The sequence below is a fragment of the Megalobrama amblycephala genome, linkage group LG16 (assembly GCF_018812025.1).
Source record: "Megalobrama amblycephala isolate DHTTF-2021 linkage group LG16, ASM1881202v1, whole genome shotgun sequence".
NCBI classification, from domain to species: Eukaryota; Metazoa; Chordata; class Actinopteri; order Cypriniformes; family Xenocyprididae; genus Megalobrama; species Megalobrama amblycephala.
The window spans coordinates 17,801,184-17,828,209 of NC_063059.1; the positions used below are offsets into that span (position 1 = coordinate 17,801,184).

The window sequence follows — 27,026 nt, forward strand, 5'->3', positions numbered from 1 at the left end:
ACATCCATCAATTCATCTTCAAGTGCCTGGCGGGGCAAACCAAAAGTTGCAGCCAAGTGCTTGATATTTTCCACAGGGAAAGTGAATGGCTCTCTGATGAAATGTCCTGCAAATCTGAAAAACGAGCGATGAATTTTTCTTGCACTTGATTGACAGTTGTAACGAATCGTTCTCTCTGTTGTATGTCCAGTACACCCTCACACGCGTCATTCAGAAGTGCAAAGTCAGTTAAATCACTATCTTCGAGTTGTCCAATGTACAGTCCCAGCTTCATTTTGAAACTCTCAACACAGCCTAACAGATCTCAACATGTTTTTTTGTCACCTTGAAGTTGCAGGTTCAGCTTGTTTAGGTGAGCTGTGATGTCTGCAAGAAAAGGTTGGTTTTTCACTCATTGTCTCTCAAGAATGGAAATCTCTCTCCCTCGCCAATATCATCAAGAAAGTAACTTCAAACGTTCCTGAATTCACACATCTCACCCAAATGCAAAGCTGGGCAATGTCTCCGATGCCTGTTGATTCATCCGCTGCTAAACTGAGTGCTGAAGCAGTGGCTAGTTTAGTTTTTAGTTGTTCTGTCAAATCCTCATTTATTTCAGAAATTCGACATGTAACTGTGTCATTGCTGAGCTGTAAACTTTTTATCCTGCGGATTTTCTCGCTCTTGTTGCTCAGATCATCAAACAGTGATTCCAGAAAACAGTTCTTAACTAGCTCCCCATCACTGAATGGCTTGCCGTGTTTGCCAAGGAGCCACGAAATTTTGAACGTTACTAATGTCACGGCCTGGGACACTTTTAAGCTAGCTCGCATTGTTCAGCGATGGCATTTTTTTCAATACTAGTTATCTTGAGAGCTCTTTCCTGAGATCCAGGTGGATATTTCTTGTCAAATGTTGCATGGGTGGTATCGAAATGTCTTTTGATATTGAAATGTCTTTTGATATTGTAGGCTTTGAAATGCCCAGTGTTTTACTGCAGAGCAAGCAGAAAGGCTGTCCATTGCGCTCAGTGACAGCAAACTGATTCTTCCACTCTTCAAGCACTCTCCTACCTTCACTGATGATGCTACGAGTCTTCTGTTTTGGTCTTGTTCCTTCATTGGAATTTTCCTCACTTCTTTTTTTCTCTTCTAATCACAAATTTATCTATTTTGATCGCTAATTGATCACTGTTTTAAATCTGCCAAAGCGTGCGCTCGTAATTGTGTGTGTTAACTGTGTAATTGCGTCAGTACATTGTAGGTCTGCGCATGTCGGAAAACAATAGCTAGGCCTATATGATCACCAAAATTATTTTAGATGACAAAAACAATTATTGTACAATCATTTATTTCTTTAATACATTTTAAATTAGGCCTGTTTGAAATGAAAAAAAAAAAAAGATTTGTAAAACTAGAAGTTTTTTTTTTTTTTACATGGTCAGCATCTCGAGCCGCATTCGCATGCAGCCCGTGGGCCGCGGGTTGAGAACCACTGATGTGGAGCAACAATTATTTTTTTCGGATCCTCAGAGGGTTCTTTTTCCATGGGGTGCCATGTTGAACTTCCAGTGACCAGTATGAGAGAGTGAGAGCGATAATACCAAATTTAACACACCTGCTTCCCATTCACACCTGAGACCTTGTAACACATGACACCGGGGAGAGAAAATGGCTAATTGGGCCCAATTTGGACATTTTTACTTAGGGGTGTACTCATATTTGTGGCCAACGGTTTAGACATTAATGGCTGTGTGTTGAGTTATTTTGAGGGGACAGCAAATTTACACTGTTTTACAAGCTGTACACTCACTACTTTACATTGTAGCAAAGTGTCATTTCTTCAATGTTGTCACATGAAAAGATATAATAAAATATTTACAAAAATGTGATGGGTGTACTCACTTCTGTGAGATACTGTGTGTGTGTGTGTATGTGTGTATATATATATATATATATATATATATATATATATGGTAACACTTTACTTGAAGGGGTGTGCATAAATGACATGACACCTTCATAATCTTGACATGACACGTGTCATGAATATGAAGGAGGTTTTATGCATGTTTATGATAACTGTCATTCGCTCAATTATGTCATTTTGCAAAGATACATTGTTTGAGATGTCTTTGTTACGACAACTTGACATTAGCAAAACTCATACCTGTTAAACATGACATGCAGATTAATTATCAAACTTAAAAAACACTTACTTTATGGGTTAACATTACATTACATTATTTTGGTAACATTAGTATAGGGAACACACATATAAACGATTAACTATGACTTTTCCCTCAATAAACTCTTAATTTACTGCTTATTATGTTAATTGTTAGTTTAGGTATTGGGTAGGATTAAGAATGAGAATAAGATCATGCAGAATAAGGCATTAATATGTGCTTTAAATACTAATAAACAGCCAATATTTTAGCCATATGAATGCTAATAGTATAAGCAACTAGTTAAAAGACCCTAAAATAAAGTGTTACCATTATTTTATACAGTGTCTCTTTTTTACGCAATTTGAAATTGTCTTTACTGACCTTTGTGGAGAAACTTAAAAAAAAAAAAAAAACATGAAATGAAATGAAAAAAGTCGTGACGCTGTTATAAAATTATTTGTCAGAGTATTGTCATTAATGACATTTTAATGACAAGTTCAATTTGTACCATGTACTTGAGCTCAAGATACATATTTATGACACTATTAATGGCCTCATATCAAAACCAACGACATGACAGTTTAATGTAATGTTACCCATAAAGCTAAATGATGTCAAGTTGTCATGACAAAGACACTGAAGGTTACGATGTATGTTTATGTCAAGTTGTCATAACTCGGACATCTCAAACAATGTACTTTCATTAAAAATGACATAATTGAGCGAATGACACTTAATGACAGTTGTCATAAACATTCATAAAACCTCCTTCATATTCATGACACGTGTCATGTCATGATTATGAAGGTGTCATGTGTCTTATGCACACCCCTTCAAGTAAAGTGTTACCATATGTATATATATATATATATATATATATATATATATATACATATATATACATATATATATTTTTTTTTTTTTTTCAATCAAAATATTTGAGAATGGATAATTATACTGATCAGTTTCAAGAATCACACTTATTACTCATTTCAAATCAATATTATTAATCTATAGCAAAAACTTAAGAAATTTAGTAAGTTGGACACAATTTAATCAATCACTGACAGTTAAAACAAATGCACCCCTCCCCCACCCTCCAACGTAACAACCTAGTGGTTGAGTTACTGAGCATGGACTTTTTGCATTCTCTTCAGAGAGCAGCTCTCAGCAGGGCTCTGAACCAAATGTACCACGCATGTCCTGAAAAGTCCAAAACAGGACTACTACTCATTAGTCCTGCATTACTTACTGCATAGTTACTTATTAATGAAGGACCGTTATTCTAAAGTGTTACCCATAACATAAATGGCTTTTCTACTAAAGAGAATATAAAAACTTTGGATGTTAAAATATGTTCTCAGAACTGTGCACTGTTTGTTTATGGGCAGCTTATGGAAGTTAGTCCCAGCATCTTTAGGCTATGAGTGAAACACAGGGTGGCGGTCTGAGGGTCGCAGTTCCCCCATCGAACACGAGCCCAGCTCCGGCATGAGAGCCTGCACCAATGGAAATGGGATAGCAGTGATTACACTTGACTTGCTTTTAATTGTTTAATTTTTACTTATAAATTGTTTGTTAAATGAGATAAAATGTATAATATTGTATACATGTTAAAATGGCATAAAATATGCTGTAATATGAAATATGTTCTGAAAAGTGAAGCCAAAACATTTCGATCGGCCCCTGTGGCTGGCTGCAGTATAGGTCATAAACCCCGCCCTCTCCATGTAATCAAATGGGATTAATGTGAGCCAAAATGTGAGCCAAACTGAAATTACACTTAAAATTTTTTTTACAAAGATGTTTTTTTTTTGTCATTTTAAGCAGATCACGTAGCTAGTTCGTTCATATGTTATTTTTTTTTCAGTATGTTTGATTTTAATTAGTTTTTGATGTTATAAAAACGGGGTGTAACATCATGATTGACAGCCGTGATAGAGAATGAGTCTGCGGGAGCAAGAGTATGAACGGGACCTTGATGCTGCAGTTCCACTACTGGATCACTGCTGTGCAGATTCAGGTTTTGAATGATGTAATAGGCAATGATTAGGCTTGTTTGAGATGCATCGGTGCTGCGCAGACTGATCGGCATATGGCATCAAAGTACCGTGAGAGTGTTTTGGAGAGCTTATGAATTGGTCTCGCGGTACTTTGATGTCATATGCCGATCGGTCTGTGCAGTGCCGATGCATCTGAACAAGCCTACTGTTTCTGGGATATTTTGGCTTGGAAGCAAGTGGAGATGCGCCATCCATCTTTTTTCTTTTTTTTTCTTTTTTTTTTCCACAGTCTATGCTCTGACCACGTCCAAGGAATAAAAAAAAAGTGAAATTTTAACAGGAACATAAAAACTGCAGGTTAGAGTAGAACTGCTACTATTCATGGAAAAATACTGTTTTTTAAATAATTAAACATCATGTTGTCAAAGTTAGTATTTTGGCTTTATATATATGGTCATTACATTATTAACATTTTCCCAAAATCAAGCTCAGATGGAGTTTACAAGGTTTTTCACCAGCAAATTGTTTTGTCAGTCATTAGTACGGTCCTATCTAAGGCAGTAAGTGCATCGCATTACGTTTTCATCATCTTTGTAGGGTGGCCTCAAAAAGTCAAACAACAGTCTGGATCTATATCCAGATAAAAAGGGGTTCAGTAGCTCTGATCATAAGAAATACCCATAACTTGACCATGAAACATGACATGAAGTGTAAGCTCAAGACCTCAATCCGTAATCACATGAGAGGCAAACGTACGAATCAACAATAATCCACCTAGGGCAAGACAGTCCACATGATTAAATAGGCCTACCTGAAATAAGAAACACCTAGAACTAATTAACATGAACAGAAAAAACTACAAGGACCATGACAAGAACTACAAAAGAACATGAATGACAAATTACAAAATAAAAAATAAAAAACATGACAAAATACAGAATCCTGACAAACTTACAGGTTACAAAATTTATTGCAGCTATGCGAGCACTCAGTTTTCCCCGCCATTTAATACACTTGGCCCAAATCTTGTGTTATAAATGATGAAGTGCTATGCACGGGCTGTATTGCTATGATGGCAAATACCAGACTAAGACACTCCTCAAATACATAAAACATTAGCCTTTACAAACACCGTGTTTTTTGAGTAAAGAAAACGCTGCACTTATTCAAACATCCGGCTCTTTATTAACCCTTGCACTGCAAACAAGCAAAGGGGGCACTTCATTCTAAATGGAGGCGGGTAGAGATACTGTACGAGGTTTTGCCGACAGTTTGAGAATCCACTGGAGTAACGAGGTTTAGTCACAAGCTATTTTCAGAATAAAGTTCTCTTCAAGCTCTTATATTATAGGCAAAAAAGGTAAAAAAAAAAAAAAACATTATTAATGTGTTGTAAATAACTATATTTAATGCAAAGCAACACAGGGATGCGATGTCAGTCACCTAAACGAGTGTCACATCTTTTCACATGATGGAAACGCTTGATTCCTTGCGGTAACACTTTAGAATAATGGTCAATCATTAATAAGTAACTATGCAGGAAGTAATGCAGGACTAATGAGTAGTACTGTATTAATACTTCAGCTACTACTATTAACTAATATAGAAACAAGCTTAACTAATCAGTAAGTAATATCAAATTTAGTACTAAGATAGTTCCTTATTAGCTAATCAATAATTATAGAATGAGATTGGCATCATTAAGAACTAACAGGTAACTATTAATTACTAATTAATTACTAATCACAACATTCAAGTGTCTGAGATGTGAGCAATTGTCTTGTTTTTTACTCTCAACATGGTCATAAAATGCATCATTAATTACTCAAGCGTTACCTAGTCACTATGCAGGAACTACTAGTGATCTGAACCATTATTTTAAAATGAAAAAGATGTTTTTCACTTTAAAATAATGGTCCAGATCACTAGTAGTTCCTGCATAGTGACTAGGTAACACTTGAGTAATTAATGATGCATTTTATAACTATATTCAGAGTAAAAATTATGACTGATTATGTCTCAGACACACAATAATGTTCTTTACAATTCGTCAGTTAGTTAGTTATGATGCTAATCTCATTCAGTAATTACTGATTACCTAATAAGGAACTATCTCCTAAATTTGATATTACTTACTAATTAGTAAAGCTTGTTTCTATATTAGTTAATAGTAGTAGCTGAAGTGTTAATGTAGTACTACTCATTAGTCCTGCATTACTTCCTGCATAGTTACTTATTAATGACGGACCATTATTCTAAAGTGTTACCCATAACATAAATGACTTTTCTCCTAAAGAGAATATAATTACTTTGGATTATACTTTGGACCTAGCTCCGGCATAAGAGCCAACACCAATGGAAATGGGATAGCAGTGATTACACTTGACTTGCTTTTAATTGTTTAATTTTTACTTATAAAATGTTTGTTAAATAAGATAAAATGTATAATATTGTATACATGTTAAAACGGCATAAAATATGCTGTATTACAAACTTTACTCATTGAAAATAAAGGAAGTTATCATGTAAAGCAGTGGTTGTGTGGAGTATTTTACAAAGGATTAGAGGAAATAAGTTTAAATTATTGTTTTTCTTAACTCGCTGGTTTTATTTGTCATGGTATGAAATGTAGTTACTCAGATCTACTTATTTTTTTTATTTTTTTTACTTATGTTAATTTTACTTACATTTACTCAATTTATAAGGTATATGTAACTGATTTCATTGCTTGAAAATTTAAATTTTAGGTGTAAAAATGTTTCACCAAAAAAAAAAAAAACAAAAAAAAAAAAAAAAACTGAGTACATTAATTTTTAGAGTGCTCTTTTGCAGGGTTAATTCCTCACTGTGTTGCCAAAGCTATATAGTGGGGAACGATACGGTGTAAGAATGTCTAATTGTTTAGCAACAAACAAACCAGTAAGAACTGCACTTGCCTCATTAGCTATCCACATGATTTGTACAGTCAAAAAAATTGTGACTGAAAATTATTCTCAGTTTGGTTGAAAATCTACATGACAAACAGTGGAAATGGAAAATGGGCAGCTGATTCGCAAAGGCATTTAAACAGGTTGCATGAATGTACAATGTGAATCGGTGTTGAATGAAAAGACCAGACTCTGACTCAAGTCCAAAACCATATTTTCAGAAGCATTTAAATTCGGCCTGGCATAAGATTCGAATGAGCTGGTCTCAACTAGTCATAGAAAATATGGTCTTGAACTCGGACTTAAGTTCTACAACACTGATGTGGATTCTAGAAACCTGAATACCCAGTATCATGGTCTTCCCCCATTAATTCATTAATGCTCCAATTGTTTATCTTAGGGAACCAATGAGATCAAATGGACAGTAAGAGGAGTCTCTTGCATCTCCTCTCATTTCTCCAATACAGTTTCAAAAAAGCTGTATTGTGATCAGATTTCCCAAAGTAGAGAAACAGCCGATTTCATTTCGCATCATGCAGAAAATCCTGAGAGGAATTGAATATTTAAATGGGACATACCTGAGAACACCATTAGGCCTTTTGAGCCACCACTGAGCATTAAAAGTTTCCTCTGGGTCTCTCTCTCACACATTAACATACATAAAGCCATTCATTAAAAACAGCAGCATAGCAGAATGCTCACACACACAACCATTAATGATGGCAACGGAAGGTGGTGCTTAGTCAACATGAATGTTAATTAAATCTCTAATGACCCCAAACTAACATGGACTTCACCAACACAATCACTATTTTATTGGGTAAAAACAAGCATGATGGGTTCTACCATGGTAGCAGCTCTCTTTTGCCTACATAACTGGGTGTGTGTGTGCTGAAGATAAATGAACGTGTAAAGTGCTTCCATTGTAGCAGCTCCGCAAGCAATGTCCTCGGGGACTTTGTAATCTCACATGGCACCAATAACCCTGTATCTGAGGAAATTTTAGTGTGTGTGAAAGTGTGTATATGTAGAAAGGAGTGGCTAGGATGATAAAAAAGCCTTGTATCAAACGACCACACACACACGTGCACGTGTAGAAAACGCTACATTTTTCTTTGTCAGCTACGGATCATGTTTCACTGCACGCCGCTGACGTGGCCAGTCTCCATTGACACTGATGCTGTTTTTGACTGACCTCTGCAGCCTGTGTTCCATAACTTTTACACTTCGACCTCTATGTTTTTCAGACGCACCAATCACTTTTACAGCTCTTAAACTCTGATCTCTCCCTCTCAGGCTTTTTTACCGAAATGACAGGCACATCTCATTGCAGATTTTATGATAATAAAGTGATTTAGAACAGAATAGTCTTAATGATTGCTGCAAAGAGAAAAGACTTGCAGAATGATTTTACTAGGAATGTTACATTTCTATTCAGTGTTGTGCTGTATATTCACTGTATGGACAAATAAACACCTACATTTTTTCCAAAATAGCTTCCACTGGGAAAAAAAGTTTTCCTTTAAAACATCTCTTTAATGCTTTAAAGTTTAATGCATCAGGAAACATTGTCATAAATCATGTGAAAAGGACTATAGAGATATGACCTTCACTTTTACGAGAAATAATATCTTAAATGCATCCCTTTCTTTTTCTCTAGAGAATTACACAGGTGCAAGGGCGTGATGGAACGCTGCTGGACAGAAGTATGGGCGTGGTCCTGTCATCTCATTTGCATAGTTTCCCTAGACTCAATAGAGTGCAACAGTCGGCTTCTGCAAGTAAAAACTCCATTCATTTTCTCCATAGGGAAATTAATTTTATACGATAACTTATAAATCTTTAAAGGGGTGGGGTCTAATGCTATTTCATACATTCTGACTTATTTTCACTGTTAAAGAGTTGCTTAACATGGCCAAAGTTTCAAAAAACGAGTTGGACGTATGATGGAGTATTTCTGCGCCAAATATACTCCTTCAGACTCCTTCACAAGTTTCGGAAAGTTTTTGTTCAAGTATGGCCCTGTATTACGTGATAAAGGGCGGAATTTCTTGTATGGGCACTTCTCCCGGAAAAGCGCGTGCACACACAACAACCAAAGCGAGAGAGCAAGAGCACCACCCATCAACGCGCTTCGTTCTGGTTACGGAAGTTCGTTGGCAACGCTGCACAGGACTTGCTCGAGAAAAATTTGTCACTTTGTTTTTAGACCACAAAAATCAACAATGTCACCAAAGAAGTGTGTTTTTGGTTGTGAGGGAAAGATAAACTTGTTCAGCTTCCCAAAGATCCCAGCGTTAAGTGGAGCTGAGAGATTTGTGCTCACGCATTACATCGATGCACTCTTGACATTTGTCATTTAAATAACCATAGAAACCGCCTTGAATTAACTATCAAAATTAGGATAAAGTTGTGTCTGAAAGTTGCAATCACTTTTTTATTGGTTAAAATGAATGGAGAATATCTTTGGAGAATATCTTTCTGTGGCTGCTCGAGCCCTCAGGATCGGCGCTAATGGTTTTATGAACGATGTTTGATGCTGGATTTACAGATCATTTGAAACAGAAAGATGGAACCACAGGTGGTGAGTAAAACTGCATCAAATGTGTGTTTTGCTGGCAGTTGGTGCGTAAGTGCATATAATGTAAATAACACGAACGTATAATGAATCAAAAGTTATCCAGGGATAATGCAATGGTGTATTGTTTGTGTTTAAATACATTTGTTTAGCTGACCATTGATAGCTTCGCTACGCAAAAGCTGCGCATGCTCCTCTTTCGCTTTCGCCCACGGCACGCCTCCAGGAGCTCGGCTGTTTTCGGAAAGACTCGGTACAGCATATCTGTCTTTTATAAATCTGATAAAACTAAAGACTCTTCGGAGATATGAAGGATGCTATACTACTCTATAGGTACTCAAAATTAACATGAGATTGGCCGAAACTGTGTGTGTTATGTACCATTTAAAGGGGACCTATTATGCAAAATTCACTTTTGCCTGGTGTTTGGACATAAATGTGTGTTGGCAGTGTGTGTACACAACCACCCTATAGTGATAAAAATCCACCCGCTCCTTTTTTTTAAATCCCCATAAATCATAAGCAGTGTCTCAGAACCAAGCGGCAACCTCCCCCTGTTTCTCGTGAAGCCAATACGGAAGTGAATTAAACTGCAATTCATCGACTGGCCGCTAGGGACAGGCTGCAGAAGTGAGCAGAATCTCATTGACCATCATGTTAAATTAGCCAAGTTTACAGCAGAAAAAAACATGTTTACAGTCTGGTTCATATTGTGGTTTTGGTCTATACTGCGAATTTTGCCCTTCATGACAACTTTTTTTATAGCTCATCTGTTTAAATTATATTAAGCCTTAAAGTTCTGCATAATTAAGGACATGGTCACTTGAGTGACAGGTATGCCGCTGCTGTCTGTGAGCCGTCATGTTACCTCAGCAGCTCATTTCAGCCGCTGAATTTGGCATCTCAGTCGTATTTGTGCTTTTTTCTGTATTATTTTATACAATATATGGCTTGCTGCATACTCGAGACAGATGTCAGTCTGTGTACATGTGCTCGCATGCGGAACACACGTTGTTGGATCGTCGTGGCATTGACTAAAAGTTTTGTTCCTGAGATTTACTACAATGACAATACCAGGAGGATATACAACTCCGATAGCACTGCTTGGATATAACTAAAACTGCTGCACTATTTTGAAAAATTATACTTTGGATACGTGCTCATTAGTTTGAGAGAACATTTTAGAGATATACATCTGGTACATATATATATATTTTACCCAAGTGCCACGGATTGGATTCATCTCGCGATCTCTATTTCATTATAAAGGTATGAAATCCCATTTGATTTGTGTTATTTGCACACCCCACACAAATTAATTAGCCTATTGGTGTTGGAGCATCTATAACGTTATCGTAAAAAAATCACCGTAGATTGACAGTAATCCTTTAGTACTTTCTAATGATATTGCTATCTTTATTAATATTTTAGATAGTATCTAAGGTAGATAGCTAGGGCGGGCGTGGTTTCAGCAACAAGTCGCATGGGCTTCAACTTCGTCCCGCCTCTTTGCCCATTTTCAGTTATCCGTGAGGACGTGCAGTCACGTGCAGCTAAGATGGCCGCGGCCTCATTTACGCGTCAAAACTGCTGTTCAGAACTCTATGGGTGACGTCACGGACACTATGTCCATATTTTTTTACAGTCTATGCTCAGAACAAGCCGTTTCCAGATCCCTGGCAGTGTGACGTCACAAAAGCCACAGGCCCCGCCCACAGTGTTGACTGACACTTAAGTTTGAACATAGAACCGCCCTGAACGCGTTGTTTACAGGGAGTCCGCCATTGCTGCACTGACGAGAATATCTCCCGAGCGTTTTAGTTTGTTCTGTATCTGGATGGATTCATCCACATAACTCTCTTCATTTACTCCCTAAATCTGAGCTGCTGAAATCGAGGTGGATTAACTTGGTTTTCCAGGAAAATTCTCCCTCAGTTCTGCCGAAATTCGTGTATGTCTGCGTGAATCATTTCACACCAGACTGCTTTGTGAACGAATATCAATACAAAGGAACAATATAAAACAGAGACTGTGCTAAAAATGTGCTACTCAAGGAGGATATACAAGTAAAAACTGTTCGTGATCCATCTTACAGTCTCCAGAGTGATACTAAATACAGCAGTAATGAAGGTAAGGCCACTTTATTACAGTTCATCTGAGCTTATTTACGGGTATAAAGTTTATTAAGCACCACCGGAAAGGCATAAGGTCTTTATATATTTGTTTACTGGTAGTTTAACGAGTGTTTCTGTGTAATTCGCTATGTGTGTTGGTGATAATACAAGGGAAAGAGAGAGAGTTTATGGATAATATTTTAATGCACACTTGCAGTGTTTTATTAAGCTCTTACAGTGATTTTCTAGAGTGAAAACTATGGAAGTAATTTAATGCCAAATGTTTTTGAAATAAAAAGCTTGTTGAATTGCACTAATTGAAAAAAATATGTATTACATTAGCTGTGCTTGCATTTTGATACATTGTATTTTAAGGCTTGAGTTTTTATGGGCTGAAATTCAACATGGTTGTATATTTAAGCTGTGAATATTTCAATTAAAAATATTTCACACATATTTTCATTATTAAAAATTCAATAATTTATTTTCACCTTTCAGATTTCACTTCCAAAATATTCATTCTGTTTAAAAATACAACCTATAAAATTCGACTAGCAATTTTCAGTCCATTTTATTTCGCTTTACAAATTCGCTTCCACAAATTCAGTGGTTAAAATTCGGCAGAAAATTCAACATTTCACATCCGGGAACTGCAGGAAAAGCAGTAGAGTGCCGATGCATGATCTCTATCTGCTGTTAGTCTTCTTCACCAGCAGGTGTCGCTAGCGGCTGTTTAAGACCAGATCACGGCTAGTAAGTCATCATTCATTCATAAAAACGGATTTACAGAAATGGAGCAAGCGGTAAGTGAATGTGTGATGATTATCAGGGCCAGTATAAATGCAGAAAAGCTGATAAAGACACAAAAGCTGCATTTGTGATTAATTCAGTGTCTTTATGGTTACCTGTGTAGGCTACATAAGCAGCTTTCTCTCCAGTGAACGAGATTATAACGTTATTCCCCGATGCTGGTGTACAGATCAAATGTTAAATCTTAGGTAGACATATATTTCTCTCTGTTGTTTAGTTTCCTCAACTTTATATAGCGGCGCTGTGTTGTAATACTAGGGTTTCCCTCATCCGTCATGGATTCAGCTGCCATCAGGACATATAAAAAGCTTAAAAGAGCTTAATGGACTCGTACAGTGATATAAAACACCAAACTCGCACCTCATTTGTGATGTAGGTTATACTATATAGGTTCCAAGAAAGCAGATACTCGCATAAAGTTGTTTTGACGCTGAACGTTTGATATTCGCAAATTTAGGGACCGTCTCTAAAGTTACAACATTGGTATTCATGTTTCTACCTTCAATAGCGTTTAAAGAGAATGATTTACAGTCACAAAACCAACTGTAAAGTGTTCATCTAGGTCTCAGGTCGAACAGTGATGTGCCCTACTCTCTCTCTCTCTCTCTCTCTCACACACACACACACACACACACCTGAACTCACACAAACTCTTGTAAACGCACATACACATACATATTCAAACACACCCCACTCAAAGTAGCCTACATACACATTTTTTTTATTTATTTATTTTTTTTAGACATTCATCACACAGTTCGTTCTACTTGGTTCATTTTTATTTTCCTGCTCATATATTATCCTGCTTATACAAATTTTACGTTGTTGCTAAAGCATATGAGCAGGAAAAATAAAATTAACAAAGTAGAACAAATTGTGTGATGAATGTGTAAAAAAAAAGTAAAAAGTAAAAAGTATTTTAAGTTGTGTGTGTTTGAATATGTGTGTGTGTGAGAGAGAGAGAGAGAGAGAGAGAGAGAGAGAGAGAGAGAGAGAGAGTAGGGCGCATCACTGTTCGACCTGACACCTATGAACACTTTACACAGGGTTCCTACACATTTTCCATTTCAAAATTCCATACTTTTCCAGACTCAAATTTCCAGACCTCCTTCCAAACGATTTCTGCCATTGGTAAACCTCGGTCTCCTTTTCTATGTTTTCTCTGCTTCATGTTTGTAGTAGGGGTCTTACAGTCTTTTAGTGATTTTTAAATCAGTGTTTGATTGTTGAAATAAAGTTTTGTATTTAGTAATCACGTCTAGGCCTTCTCTTCTTAAAACTACGTTCCTGTGTGACTTCTGCTGGGGATTAATCTACAAGTACTAATATATTCTCTGTTTAAAAGGTTGGCGTAGTGACTTAGTTTGTTTCCCTTTCTGACCATACCACTCGCTACATAGGCGTAAATATTTAATTTGTTTAACATTCTAATAATTCGACACATTTACTTCATAGACATCCTTCTCTGATTTATCCATTCTGTTCTGTTGTCAGTATTTGTTGGTATCAAAACATTTCTATAGAGTAGCCTACGAGTACGAGTAGCCTACACAAGCGCAGTATCAGTTTCCGTAATATTTTAGAAATTCATAAGTTTATAAACATCTGCAAAGTAAAAAGAGGTGTAAAGGTGGTGTGTAGGGGGGTCTGGGGGCATCCTCCCCCAGGAGAAGATTTTTGTGATTTTAACATGTAAATGAAGCATTCTGGTGCACTCTGACAAGAACATAAATGGGAAAACCAACATTTGCTTCAAGTAAAAAAAATTAAAATAAATAAAATTAATAATAAATTATTGACAGTAGGACTGAGAATTGACACAAATTTCACAATTGAATGCGATTTTGATTCAGAAGCTTGCTTGATTTTGATTTTGAAAATTTTGATTTTGAAAATTTGATTTTGATTTGATTACCTTCGATTCAATATTGATTCATTTGGGGCCTATCAGGTCAGGTACATGGCAAATTTCCTCAAAGAAAAAAAAAATTCTCTCAACTAATGCTGTAAATTATACAAGGAACCACAGCTGGTACATCATTATAATATTAGATTAAAACTGATTTGCAAGCTACTTTCATATAGGCTAAATTACACATAAGGAAGTTTATATAACTTTTTAATGACAATTATTTTTCTACTCTTTTTTTTTTTTTTATTTAGGCCTAAACATTTAAATGGTGGCTGTCATGAAACAGATTTATACATTTAATATCGAAGCACATGTTAAGTACAAATACAATGAATATGCAATAGCCTATAGTGCATATATTTAGCAAAATGCTCCTCTTGAAGTTCATTTTTGTAGCTGAATAATGAGTTTTTGGACATTGAACGGCTTTTCTGAGGTAGGCTAAATGTGATATTTTTACATGCTGTTTTATTGATGACTTTCTGCAGTTGAAACAACGATTGATCGATTGCATGTGATACAGATTTCAGTAAGTTGTACTTTATCTTTCAACATACCTTCGGATGTTCAATCATGTTTATTTTGTGCTAAACTAAAGTGGAAGAGATGGTTGGTTCACGAGAGCTACAGCGATCTATCATGCCATAGAGCACCAAGAAAGATCACGACTCACTCCAGTCTATGGGAAAGTAGCCCATTTTCGATTCTTGTGAGAATCCTGAGACACGCACTCGCCCTGAAAAAAACCTCTTCGGATCTACACGATTCACATAAATTATGTATTTTGATTCAAAAGAGCTAATTTCGCTGTAAAGTGTCTAGTTTGCAGGTATAATAAATTAGAAAACTGAATAAAGACAATAGTCTGGAAACACAAATATTTTTCCATACTCTGATTTCTTTTTTCCATACTTTTCCAGACCTGGAAATTACTCAAATCAAATTCCATACTTTTCCATACTTTTCCAAACCACGTAGGAACCCTGTTTACAGCTGGTTTTGTGACTGTAAATCATACTCATCACATGCTATTGAGATTTAAATTATGGCATTTTTTTGTATGATCCCATACAGTAGTGAAATACATAGCAATATTTACATATTATTTGACAGTTTATTTGGAAACACTTTACAATAAGGTTGATAATGTATTAACTAACGTGAACTATCCATGAGCAATACATTTGTTACTAATGCAGCAGTTCATCGTTCATGTTAGTTCACAGTGCATTAACTAATGTTAACAAATACAACTCTTTATTTTAATAATGTATTAGTAAATGCTGGAATTAATATCATTAACAAAGATTAATAAGTGCTGTAGAAGTGCAGTTCATTGTTAGATCATATTAACTAGTTAATATAAAGTGTTACATTTTATTTTAATAAACATCAAAAATCTAAAAGGTTTGCATTATACCTGAGACCTAGATGAACAATTTACAGTTGGTTTTGTGACTGTAAATCATTCTCTTTAAACGCTATTGAAGGTAGAAACATGAATACCAATGTTGTAACTTTAGAGACGGTCCCTAAATTTGCGAATATCAAACGTTCAGCGTCAAAACAACTTTATGCGAGTATCTGCTTTCTTGGAACCTATATAGTATAACCTACATCACAAATGAGGTGCGAGTTTGGTGTTTTATATCACTGTACGAGTCCATTAAGCTCTTTTAAGCTTTTTATATGTCCTGATGGCAGCTGAATCCATGACGGATGAGGGAAACCCTAGTATTACAACACAGCGCCGCTATATAAAGTTGAGGAAACTAAACAACAGAGAGAAATATATGTCTACCTAAGATTTAACATTTGATCTGTACACCAGCATCGGGGAATAACGTTATAATCTCGTTCACTGGAGAGAAAGCTGCTTATGTAGCCTACACAGGTAACCATAAAGACACTGAATTAATCACAAATGCAGCTTTTGTGTCTTTATCAGCTTTTCTGCATTTATACTGGCCCTGATAATCATCACACATTCACTTACCGCTTGCTCCATTGCTGTAAATCCGTTTTTATGAATGAATGATGACTTACTAGCCGTGATCTGGTCTTAAACAGCCGCTAGCGACACCTGCTGGTGAAGAAGACTAACAGCAGATAGAGATCATGCATCGGCACTCTACTGCTTTTCCTGCAGTTCCCGGATGTGAAATGTTGAATTTTCTGTCGAATTTTAACCACTGAATTTGTGGAAGCGAATTTGTAAAGCGAAATAAAATGGACTGAAAATTGTTAGTCGAATTTTATAGGTTGTATTTTTTAAACAGAATGAATATTTTGAAGTGAAATCTGAAAGGTGAAAATAAATTATTGAATTTTTAATAATGAAAATGTGTGTGAAATATTTTTAATTGAAATATTCACAGCTTAAATATACAACCATGTTGAATTTCGCCCATAAAAATTCAAGCCTTAAAAATAAAATGCATCAAAATGCAAGCACAGCTAATGTAATGCATTTTTTTTTTTTCAATTAGTGCAATTCAACACGCTTTTTATTTCGAAAACATTTGGCATTAAATTACTTCCATAGAAAACAGACGCTTCATCTTTTGTGTGAAGTACAATAAACATCACAAAACTCATCTGTATAGTTTTTGGCCATCATTTGGACGGTACAACAGGCCTGTACTAATATAGTAGATTAAAAACAAGAAGGCAATATAAGTTATAACCGTAATTTAACTAAACTATACCTGTTCTATCTCCAATGCGGCATATATTCGCAGTTTTTTACATTATTTTGCGTCCTGACTGAATCCTGACAGGGAAGAACGAGCTCTTGAAGCTCCGCCCTCTTAGGCCGATCACAGCAGCACATTTGCATTTAAAGGGACCGCACTGAAACGGCTCGTTTTTGCTCAACCACTAAAAGTAGCAATTTTAAAGGTGCCCTAGATTATGTTTTTAAAAGATGTAATATAAGTCTAAGGTGTCCCCTGAATGTGTCTGTGAAGTTTCAGCTCAAAATACCCCATAGATTTTGTTTTATTAATTTTTTTAACTGCCTATTTTGGGGCATCATTATAAACGCCGCCGATTTTATGCTGCGGCCCCTTTAAATCCCGTGCTATCCGCCCACAGAGCTCGCGCTTGCCTTGAACAGTGCATAAACAAAGTTTACACAGCTAATATAACCCTCAAAATGGATCTTTACAAAGTGTTCGTCATGCATGCGGCATGCACGCAGCGGATTATGTGAGTATTGTATACTGTTATATTGTTTACTTCTGATTTTGAATGAGTTTGATAGTGTTCCGTGGCTAACGGGTAATGCTACACTGTTGGATAGATTTATAAAAAATGAAGTTGTGTTTATGAATTATACAGACTGCAAGAGTGTAAAAGTGAAAATAGCGACGGCTCTCTTGTCTCCGTGAATACAGTAATAAACGATGGTAACTTTTAACCACATTTAACAGTACATTAGCAACATGCTAACGAAACATTTAGAAAGACAATTTACAAATATCACTAAAAATATCATGTTATCATAGATCATGTCAGTTATTATTGCTCCATCTGCCATTTTTTGCTATTGTTCTTGCTTGCTTACCTAGTCTGATGATTCAGCTGTGCAGCTCCAGATGTTAATACTGGCTTGCCTAATGCCTTGAACATGAGCTGGCATATGCAAATATTGGGGGCGTACATATTAATGATCCCGACTGTTACGTAATTCACCTGTTCTTCGGAGGTCTTTTAAACAAATCAAATTTACATAAGAAGGAGGAAACAATGGTGTTTGAGACTCACTGTATGTCATTTCCATCTACAGAACTCTTGTTATTCAACTATGCCAAGTTTAATTCAATTTTCCATTCTATGGCACCTTTAACAATTGCTTCTCTTCAGTATCAGTCTCCTGTGATGTTCACATAGTAAACACAGTGCAGCGCTTCCGGGATCTGCGTCAACATCACACGCATTCATTGCAGTGCTCACGTGAACAGTATCAGCCAATACTGAGCCGGCATTCTGACATAGATCCTGGAAATGCTGCACTGTGTTTACATGAACAGCATAGGAGAATAACAGGGAAGAGAAGAAATTGTTGAATAAAGTCGCTTTTTTTGTCACACAAAAAGTATTCTCGTCACTTTATAAACATTAAGGTTGAATCACTGTAGTCACATGAACTATTTTAACAATGTCTTTACCTTTCTAGGCCTTGAAATTGGTTATGGCATTGCTGTGTATAGGAAGTTCAGAAAGCTCACGGATTTTATCAAAAATATCTTAATTTGTGTTCTGAAGATGGTCTTACGGGTCTTCTGAAAGGTCTTACGGGTGTGGAAACGACATGAGGGTGAGTAATTAATGACAGAATTTTCATTTTTGGGTAAACTAACCCTTTAAATGTGTATATATTTTGCAATAAACTTAAAATATATTGTTTTTATATGTTAACCCCTGACCCAGGTCCTACTTGCCCCGCTCTGCACGGGCCTCAAACCTGGGTCTCGGGGGTGGGAGTCAGACACTCTAACAAGGAGGCTAAAGGCTGCGACCTCTAGCGTCAGTCGCTAGAGCATCTCTTGAGATCAGAGGAGTGAGGTTTACTTGCACAGCGACTACTAGCTGGCCTCCAGTACACTCACCCCCCCTAAACCTCACTCCCATCTGGGTCACGGCACCAATGTAACCCCTGACCCAGGTCCTACTTGCCCTGCTCTGCACGGGCCTCGAACTTGGGTCTCGGGGGTGGGAGTCAGACACTCTAACAAGGATGCTAAAGGCTGCAACCTCTAGCGTCAGTCGTTAGAGCATCTCTTGAGATCAGAGGAGTGAGGTTTACTCACACAACGACTACTAGCTGGCCTCCGGTACACTCACCCCCCCTAAACCTCACTCCCATCTGGGTCACGGCACCAATGTAACCCCTGACCCAGGTCCTACGTGCCCCGCTCTGCACGGGCCTCGAACTTGGGTCTCGGGGGTGGGAGTCGGACACTCTAACAAGGATGCTAAAGGCTGCAACCTCTAGCGTCAGTCGTTAGAGCATCTCTTGAGATCAGAGGAGTGAGGTTTACTCACACAACGACTACTAGCTGGCCTCCGGTACACTCACCCCCCCTAAACCTCACTCCCATCTGGGTCACGGCACCAATGTAACCCCTCACCCAGGTCCTACTTGCCCCGCTCTGCCCGGGCCTCGAACTTGGGTCTCGGGGGTGGGAGTCGGACACTCTAACAAGGATGCTAAAGGCTGCAACCTCTAGCGTCAGTCGTTAGAGCATCTCTTGAGATCAGAGGAGTGAGGTTTACTCGCACAGCGACTACTAGCTGGCCTCCTTTACGTATATATAATCAACATTTGTATATGAGTAGTTTTATATTTCTTCAAAGTTTTTAATTCGATTATGCGGTTTACAATGCTTCATGGGATTGTAGTTCTTCCTCTCACCTAAAACTGTTAAATACAGTCTTGTACCTTTGTCTTTTTCAAAAACCTTTTTTCTCCAATTCAAAGTTTGTAGTGTTGTGATTCACCTCGTAGCTGGTTGGCTTGGTTGATGGCTTATACACACTTTAACAATTGACTATTTTACAATCCCTATGGGAAAAATGAATGGAAAAAATACTAGCGCCGCTATAAAAGGGGAAGGGCGCTAATGCACTCTATAGGATTTCACTCTGACCAGCACCACACAACAAATGGAACCTTTAGGAAAACTAAACACATCTGATGTATTAATCAATACTACCCGCTCCTGTGGTTCATCTGGACACAGCACAACGTTGGGCATGTAAAATAACAAAAAACGCAATCATGCCATTGTTTTAGCACTCCAATATTTATGTTACCTAAATGCAAATTAATCATCACAGGTCAAAGTGAAGGATGCAGTCAAGGGTGACGGACACACGCAACATTTATCGCATGTCCTTCGAGTATCTATATAGAGCACCAGCAAACTCATCACTCTATGCTAATGAGACACTGAATGTCACCTTGTGGTCCACACAAACACACACAACCAAAAGCCCATAACATGTGAGGTCAAAGACCAAATCTAATTGTCTAAATAAACACCAGCTCAACAGATATGAACTTTAACAGTGAAGGATTAGATTGAAAGCATGATAGAGATGAAGAATAAGAGAGAAAGGGAGAGTTTAGGGAGGAATAACAGCAACATTTCTGTCATTTTGGCCTCTCTTCATCCATTTGGAGACAACAATGTTTTATTTGAGAGCTGGAGTGCAGGGCTGTGCTGGTAAATGGGCACATTGCCGTGTTTACCGTGGCTTTGTTAAGACAGTGATGGGATGATGCCACCTGCACATTTCAAGATAAGAAAATGTCAAAAATCTCCAAAGACACAATGACATGCATAGAAAAGCCCTCTCTTTCAATGCTCCTCGCTCTCTCTGTGTTCTCACTCTCACACACTCAATATTACTGATGACTATTACAGAACACAGCCGACACATCAAACTCTGACCTAATAACACAGCGCTGTCGAATGGTTTGACAGACTGCCTGTTTGGAGATATTGCGGTTCACGTCTGTGTTTACCTACTCTCACTTTTTCTCTGTCTTTTCCCTGTTCCCATTGACAGTTTTTCATGTGCTCTAGTGAGCAATAAAAAGCTGAAATCTAAAAAAAAAAAGCATTTTCAAACCCCATCTGCCTTTCAGAAATCACTGAAGACAAGAACTCTGGCATTCTGAGGTCAGATAATGCAAATTACATAGAGAACAAAAGAATATTTTAAAACAGCCCCGGTAATTTCACTGTCTTTTTTTCTCTCTGTCATTGTTTTTATCTTCCTATTTTGGTTTCTTTCATAGTCCTTTGATTATCCCTTCACTTTCTCTCACATCTCAGTTTGTGACCTTTCATTAAATAAATTCTTTTAGAGAATGAACACACTTTCTGGAGTTTTATTTCATCTCTAACGTTTGCCAATATAAAGACATTATAGCTATGTGAAGCCTGAATCTGGGAAGCATTGTCAGATTGTAATAACAAGACTGTGAAAAAATGCAAATGACAATCCATAATTTAAAACCATATGGTACTTCATATTAATGAATGAGGGACTTCAATAAAATGCTTTTTCTGAGTGGAATTAACTGGAATAGCTTAGCATATTCTCTCACACTCACGCCAACACAGCAAGCACATAAGTGATAGATATTGGTGGTAAATTAAATCTGGGCTATTGCCGTTTCAGACATGCAATTCACACTGGAACTCATTCTCAGGTACAAACATATGCGTGTGTAAATTGTATTTCACACCAAAAGCTTTTAGATTTTTATGGAATTATAATATGTCCAAACATACATTTATTATCTTCACGAGCATATCGCCACTCTCTGGCTCACATTCACATGGTCTTCAAACATCCGTTAAAGTATCACTGTCAGACAGCCTTGAGTGCACACTGTTATTCTCAGGCTCTGACCGTCTTTGATATCTGCAAATTATGTAATGCAAACCCTATGTCCATGAAACATAGGGTTTGAATATTGGGTTAGGGTTAGGCTAGTCAATATTGTTTTAAGTTTTGTTTTGAACAAATGAACATAAAAATGAATGAACAAACTAAATAATTAATGTATTTAAGAGGAATGAATGAATAAATTAAAAAAATAGCGAATAAACAACTGAATGAAATAATTTCCACATGTACATGCATTAAAGTTCTTCACTGTCTGAAAATAAGTAAGCTTGGTTTTCTTGACTAAATGAATCAGTGGGCAAATTAGCAGGTTATTATATGACATTTAAAACTAAAGACTAAATTTAAAGGCCCCAAGTATTCAAGTAATCAAATGCTCAGTCTGTTTTATAGCTCTGTACATCGGACAGATCGTGGAAATCACCACCTCAAAATTATTTTAGACGAATTCTTATTTTTTCTTTGTATGAGACAGTCATTCATACTCAGGCCAGATGTGCACGTGAATGGTTGGTAACCCTGTGAATGAAGCACTAGGTTAATTCTTGAATTTCACAGTGTGGCAAGACAGCTGCTCACCCTCCTCTGAAGCTGCAAATGAGTCATACGAGTATTATCCTAATAACTCCTTGTCATGAGCCAGTGAATGATTCTCATCCACTTTTAGGGGCCGTTCACAAGGGACGCGTTTTTTAAGTTTTCTTGCATTGCATTTTCACCTTTGGAATGCGTTACCATTACGTTACCTTGCGTTTAGCTGTTTTGGATGCAAGAACGCGTCCTGTGTTAACATTCCCTCATCTTTCAGTTAATTAATGTGGACTAAACGCGCACACTCACCCGCGTTTCTCAGTTTTCTATTTCTGAGCACCGAGATGATCACCAGCACGTTACCGAGCACATCCACCACGCTCGTGAAGATCAGCACACTGGCCAGCACCATGACGACCCATGCTGGCCGCGCGCCTGCTCCGCTACCCCAAGCGCGACCCTGCCCGACTTCCGTCCGGTTCCTGATGAGGGAAACATTCTCGGGCATGTCGAATAAACTTCACCCTCTCCCACAAAAACACGCTCGGTATCTTTCTCACAAAGCTTCTGTCATCTTCACCTTCGTCAACAATTACATATTTCCATATTCTCAACAATCCTTGGGAAGCTCGGTGATGGGTTTTGCTTTCTCATTAATGTGCCACATGAAACATAAATTTTCCACCCGGCTATTGTCTTGACTGACGAATATGTTCAACTTCACGGTGCTTGTTGTCCCTCTCGCCGCGCGCCTTTTAAAACTCACTCACGGTGAGCGCGGCGACGCACGAGATGGTCTCGAGCTTCTCTGAGCATCTCGCTCCAGTCGCGTGCGCTCCGGTATTTCCCATTGATAACTGAAGGATTCTGCTGGTGTGGGTTCACTCCTTTTCCTCCTCTTCTCGTTCGGCGTATTTAACGTTACATTGACGCTTGAGCTGAGTTGAACCGAGACGCCCCCAAAAAGCTGTCAAACGTGGGACGCGTCACCGCCTGTATGTCCAGTCAGTCAGACTTTATTTATTTATTAATTCACTCGGCGGCGACGGAATCCGATGCGTGAGATCGGATGATGGGCTCCCGTTTCGGTTGAATTCCTGCCCCAGGAGTGTGAAACCTTTAAGTGCAATATACGTGACTGGTTTTGACACCAGCGTTAAAACGGCTATCTTTATCTACAACGGTGGTCTTCGCGTTAAGGAGCAAGACTGCCGTTAAATGAAAGAATCCAACTTAGAAAATGAGCATTTCTGAACAGTAATTCCGTGTTTTCCCGCCTCAAAGGGAGTCCCTCAGACACTCGGCTTCCGCCGGGTGCACGCGAGCAGAGTTTCTGTTCCAGTTGTCGGACAAGTACAGTTAAACGACAGCTGGAGAGACGTCGCCTTCGATCCGCTCTGCACGGCCGGTCTCTTTCGGTCTCCTCATTGAGGACCAAAATCCGTGAGCGCGCGCCACCGCTGTTTACAGCTGCCCCGTTCACATCACGCTCTGGGAGCCTCCGCGTGCGTCTTAACTTGTACTGAGAGCGCGCAGGTGCACGTGAGGGAGTCCTGTCACAAATAACAGGTTTGAATGAAAAGGCCTCGAAGCGTTTTCTCTGCCAAGCGATAGCCTACTTTAAAGTCAACAACGATTACCAAACACCATGAATGTAGCCTATTTAAATACATTATATCAAATAAATCAAACTCGAATAAAATGAATACATAGCAAATAAAATATACTTTTAATATATCATTAAATTAACGTGAAGAATTGTTGTTCCAATATCATGTAGTGCATGCTGGGAGCAGACATCACAATACAATACAGCTTATTCTAGCTACAAACCTTTTACTTAGAGACATCTGACTGACCTGATCAGTCACAGTTTGTTTAGTGATGTGCCATTTAGGGGAGGGTTTTTCTAAAATAAATTATAGCTTAAAAATAAGGTTTGGGGAAAAAATAAATTATTAACAAATTAAAAATACATAAATCTAGCTGAAAATGTGCTAGACTAAGTACACTAGGCCTACAGACATTTGACCCTTCGCTGGGAGTTTGATTGACAAGCGATCTAACCAGTCAGAATGCCGAATCCGCCATTTTGTCTGACAAAGCAGTCAGGAGTTAGAAGATTAACCTCGGTGGACATAAACTTGAAAAATGGTGTGTATTGACGTCTTTCCGCGTTTGAAACAACATTCCTTCTCATGTTCATTCATGTTTATTTGATGCTATAAATGAACTAGTAGGAAGAGATAATCGGTTTACGAGCCTCTTGAGCTGAGGCACTACAGCGATCTGTCACAACACATTAAAGAGCCACAAAACGGTTTTTATTGTTTGATTTTTTTTTTTTTTAAACTACACAGTTTGAAAGCTGGGACTTTGTTTAATATTATAAGTAACCTGCTTTGTCTTGTCTGTCGACGTGTTGTCAGTGTCCTATTTGCTCCGCGATGCATTTTTCACCGCGTGTGGACGTGACAGCGCCACGGCTTGTCAGGCAAAGCAACAGTAACTAAAGGGGATGGGTCTTTGCGAAGGGTCAATTCAGAAAACAAAGCAGAATGTACATGTATTCTGTTCAGGGTGTTTACCTCAAGTGCCTCAAACAAAACTGAATCTTTAAAAAATGTGTTGGCACCAACCTGGCAAACCTACCAACGATCCAAGAATTATTTCTTTCTCAAAAATGCTTGTGCATCTACACAGTAAACCTGACTTTGTTTTCATGCAAACTACAAATGAAAAATATGTGCTCAAACTTGCAGAAGTCAGCCAATCCGATTAGAGATCGGGTCGAGAAAGTACTATCCAGTTTATTTGCAATATGCATCAGACGGCCAGTAAACAGACCGTGGGCAGTCTGTGGGCATGAAGCCTGAAGCCTGAGACCAGCTCAACATTGTTTAATACTGAGACTACTTCTATTAAACAACATTGAAAATTATTGTTTCACGAAACAACCTAATTAAAAGCTTACTGGTGACCATCTGCACTCGCTGCTCCAAACTTTCTGGCTCACCCTCAGTCACCACCTGCCGGTCAAGGCTAAAAATACTACAATGTTTGTTACTACATACTAGGAGATGCAATTTTCAAATGAAAACTATACCACTGGGTTTGATTAACTTGACCTTATGGTGTCTACCAATTAAAGAGACCTTTTTTCCCCCTTCATTTAGCTTATCACATTTCTATGGTGCAGACGGATAGCAGCTGAAATGAGAGAGTGCGGAGAAGTATAGCACAGGGAGCCACACAGAAGGAAAGTTACCCACTAGGTCACCATTCATTTAAGGGCACAACCATTGTAGAGAGTATGTCCCACAGCTATGTGATAGGGCGGGTTCCCATGCCACCACAGAGTGCACTACTACCTGATTTGGCTGCCTATATCTCTTCTATGCCACAGCTATACACACACACACACACACACACACACACAGAGAGAGAGAGAGAGAGAGAGAGAGAGAGTCAGAAAGGAAGATTATCCAAGCTTAACACAGCCATGCTTCACCTTGTGAATTTCCTTGCAGCTTGGGAAAAAGGGTTCCAGCATATCATTAACTATTACTCAATTAAACCATATCATGGATACATGAAAATAAATTTGCTCATATGAGTTTTAAAATGTATCTGTCCACAGAGTTAGGAATACACCAAACCTTTGCACTCAGAATGAAAGACCAGTGTATATGGACTGCCATGTGTATTTGATTTATGTGCATATATGGATTTGTGTGTGTTTAAAAGATAATAGATAGCTTTGTCTGCACTTTTTTTTGGATGTCAGAATGAGAACAACAACTGAGCAGTATTTACAGAAAGGTACACATTGCATATCTATTTTTTCCTGTTTACAAATACAGATACGGCACAGAAATGTAAAGATGTTTGCTGGCGCGCGTGCGCCTTTATTTATCTCCGCGAGCCAGCGATGCCATCCAGCGTGCGCGCTAAATCAGCACCAGTTTTTTTTTTTTTGGGATCCAACACATCCACACGGTTCAACAACAACAGATAACAGCCCTGCCTACGCAAATCAGTCCAATGCGAGGTGTTTGAATGATTATTTTTTTTACACCCACAACATCACCGCTGGGAATAAAGGAGGCGTTTACCGCGTGGAAACCTGACTGCGACTTTTTGGTCGGGTATGTGCGTGGGTATACGGTCTGACTGTTTGAGCGCGCGGCTCGTTAGGAGAATCAGGTTATGTAAGCGGGTGTCTGGTTTCTCCGGGATAGAGAGAGAGGCCTTGCCTTTCTTTGATGTCAAACTGCAGGAAACCCTCTCGAGACCGGCGGTGCTTGTCACTGTCTGTGTTTTGGTTTAATTTGTATGGCATGTGAAAAATTTCACATGCGTGTCTGTGCAAGAGTGAATGGATGTGGGTGAGTTTAACGGTTTGTGAAGTTCTGAGACTGGTTAATGAGTAACATGATTAGTTTAACCCGGTCTACCCTTCCTCAGTAGAACAACAAACTACAGTGGCCTCAAAAGTTTACATTTGTGTCAAGTATTTTAACACACTCTCTATATAAAGTTGGATATATATTATATCCAACTTTATCCGCACA

The 27,026-nt window shown here is 38.1% G+C and overlaps 1 protein-coding gene across 1 annotated transcript in view; it reads right to left on the bottom strand.

The window, feature by feature from the left end:
* mtnr1ba (melatonin receptor type 1Ba) overlaps window positions 1-23,999 on the bottom strand; it is a 46,267-nt gene extending 22,268 nt beyond the window's left edge. Inside the window, exon 1 of the mRNA XM_048161685.1 lies at window positions 22,762-23,999. Within this exon, the coding sequence (XP_048017642.1) occupies window positions 22,762-22,960 (199 nt within the window). The 5' untranslated portion in view covers window positions 22,961-23,999. The remainder of the gene's footprint in view (window positions 1-22,761) is intronic.
* Window positions 24,000-27,026: the final 3,027 nt, after the last annotated feature.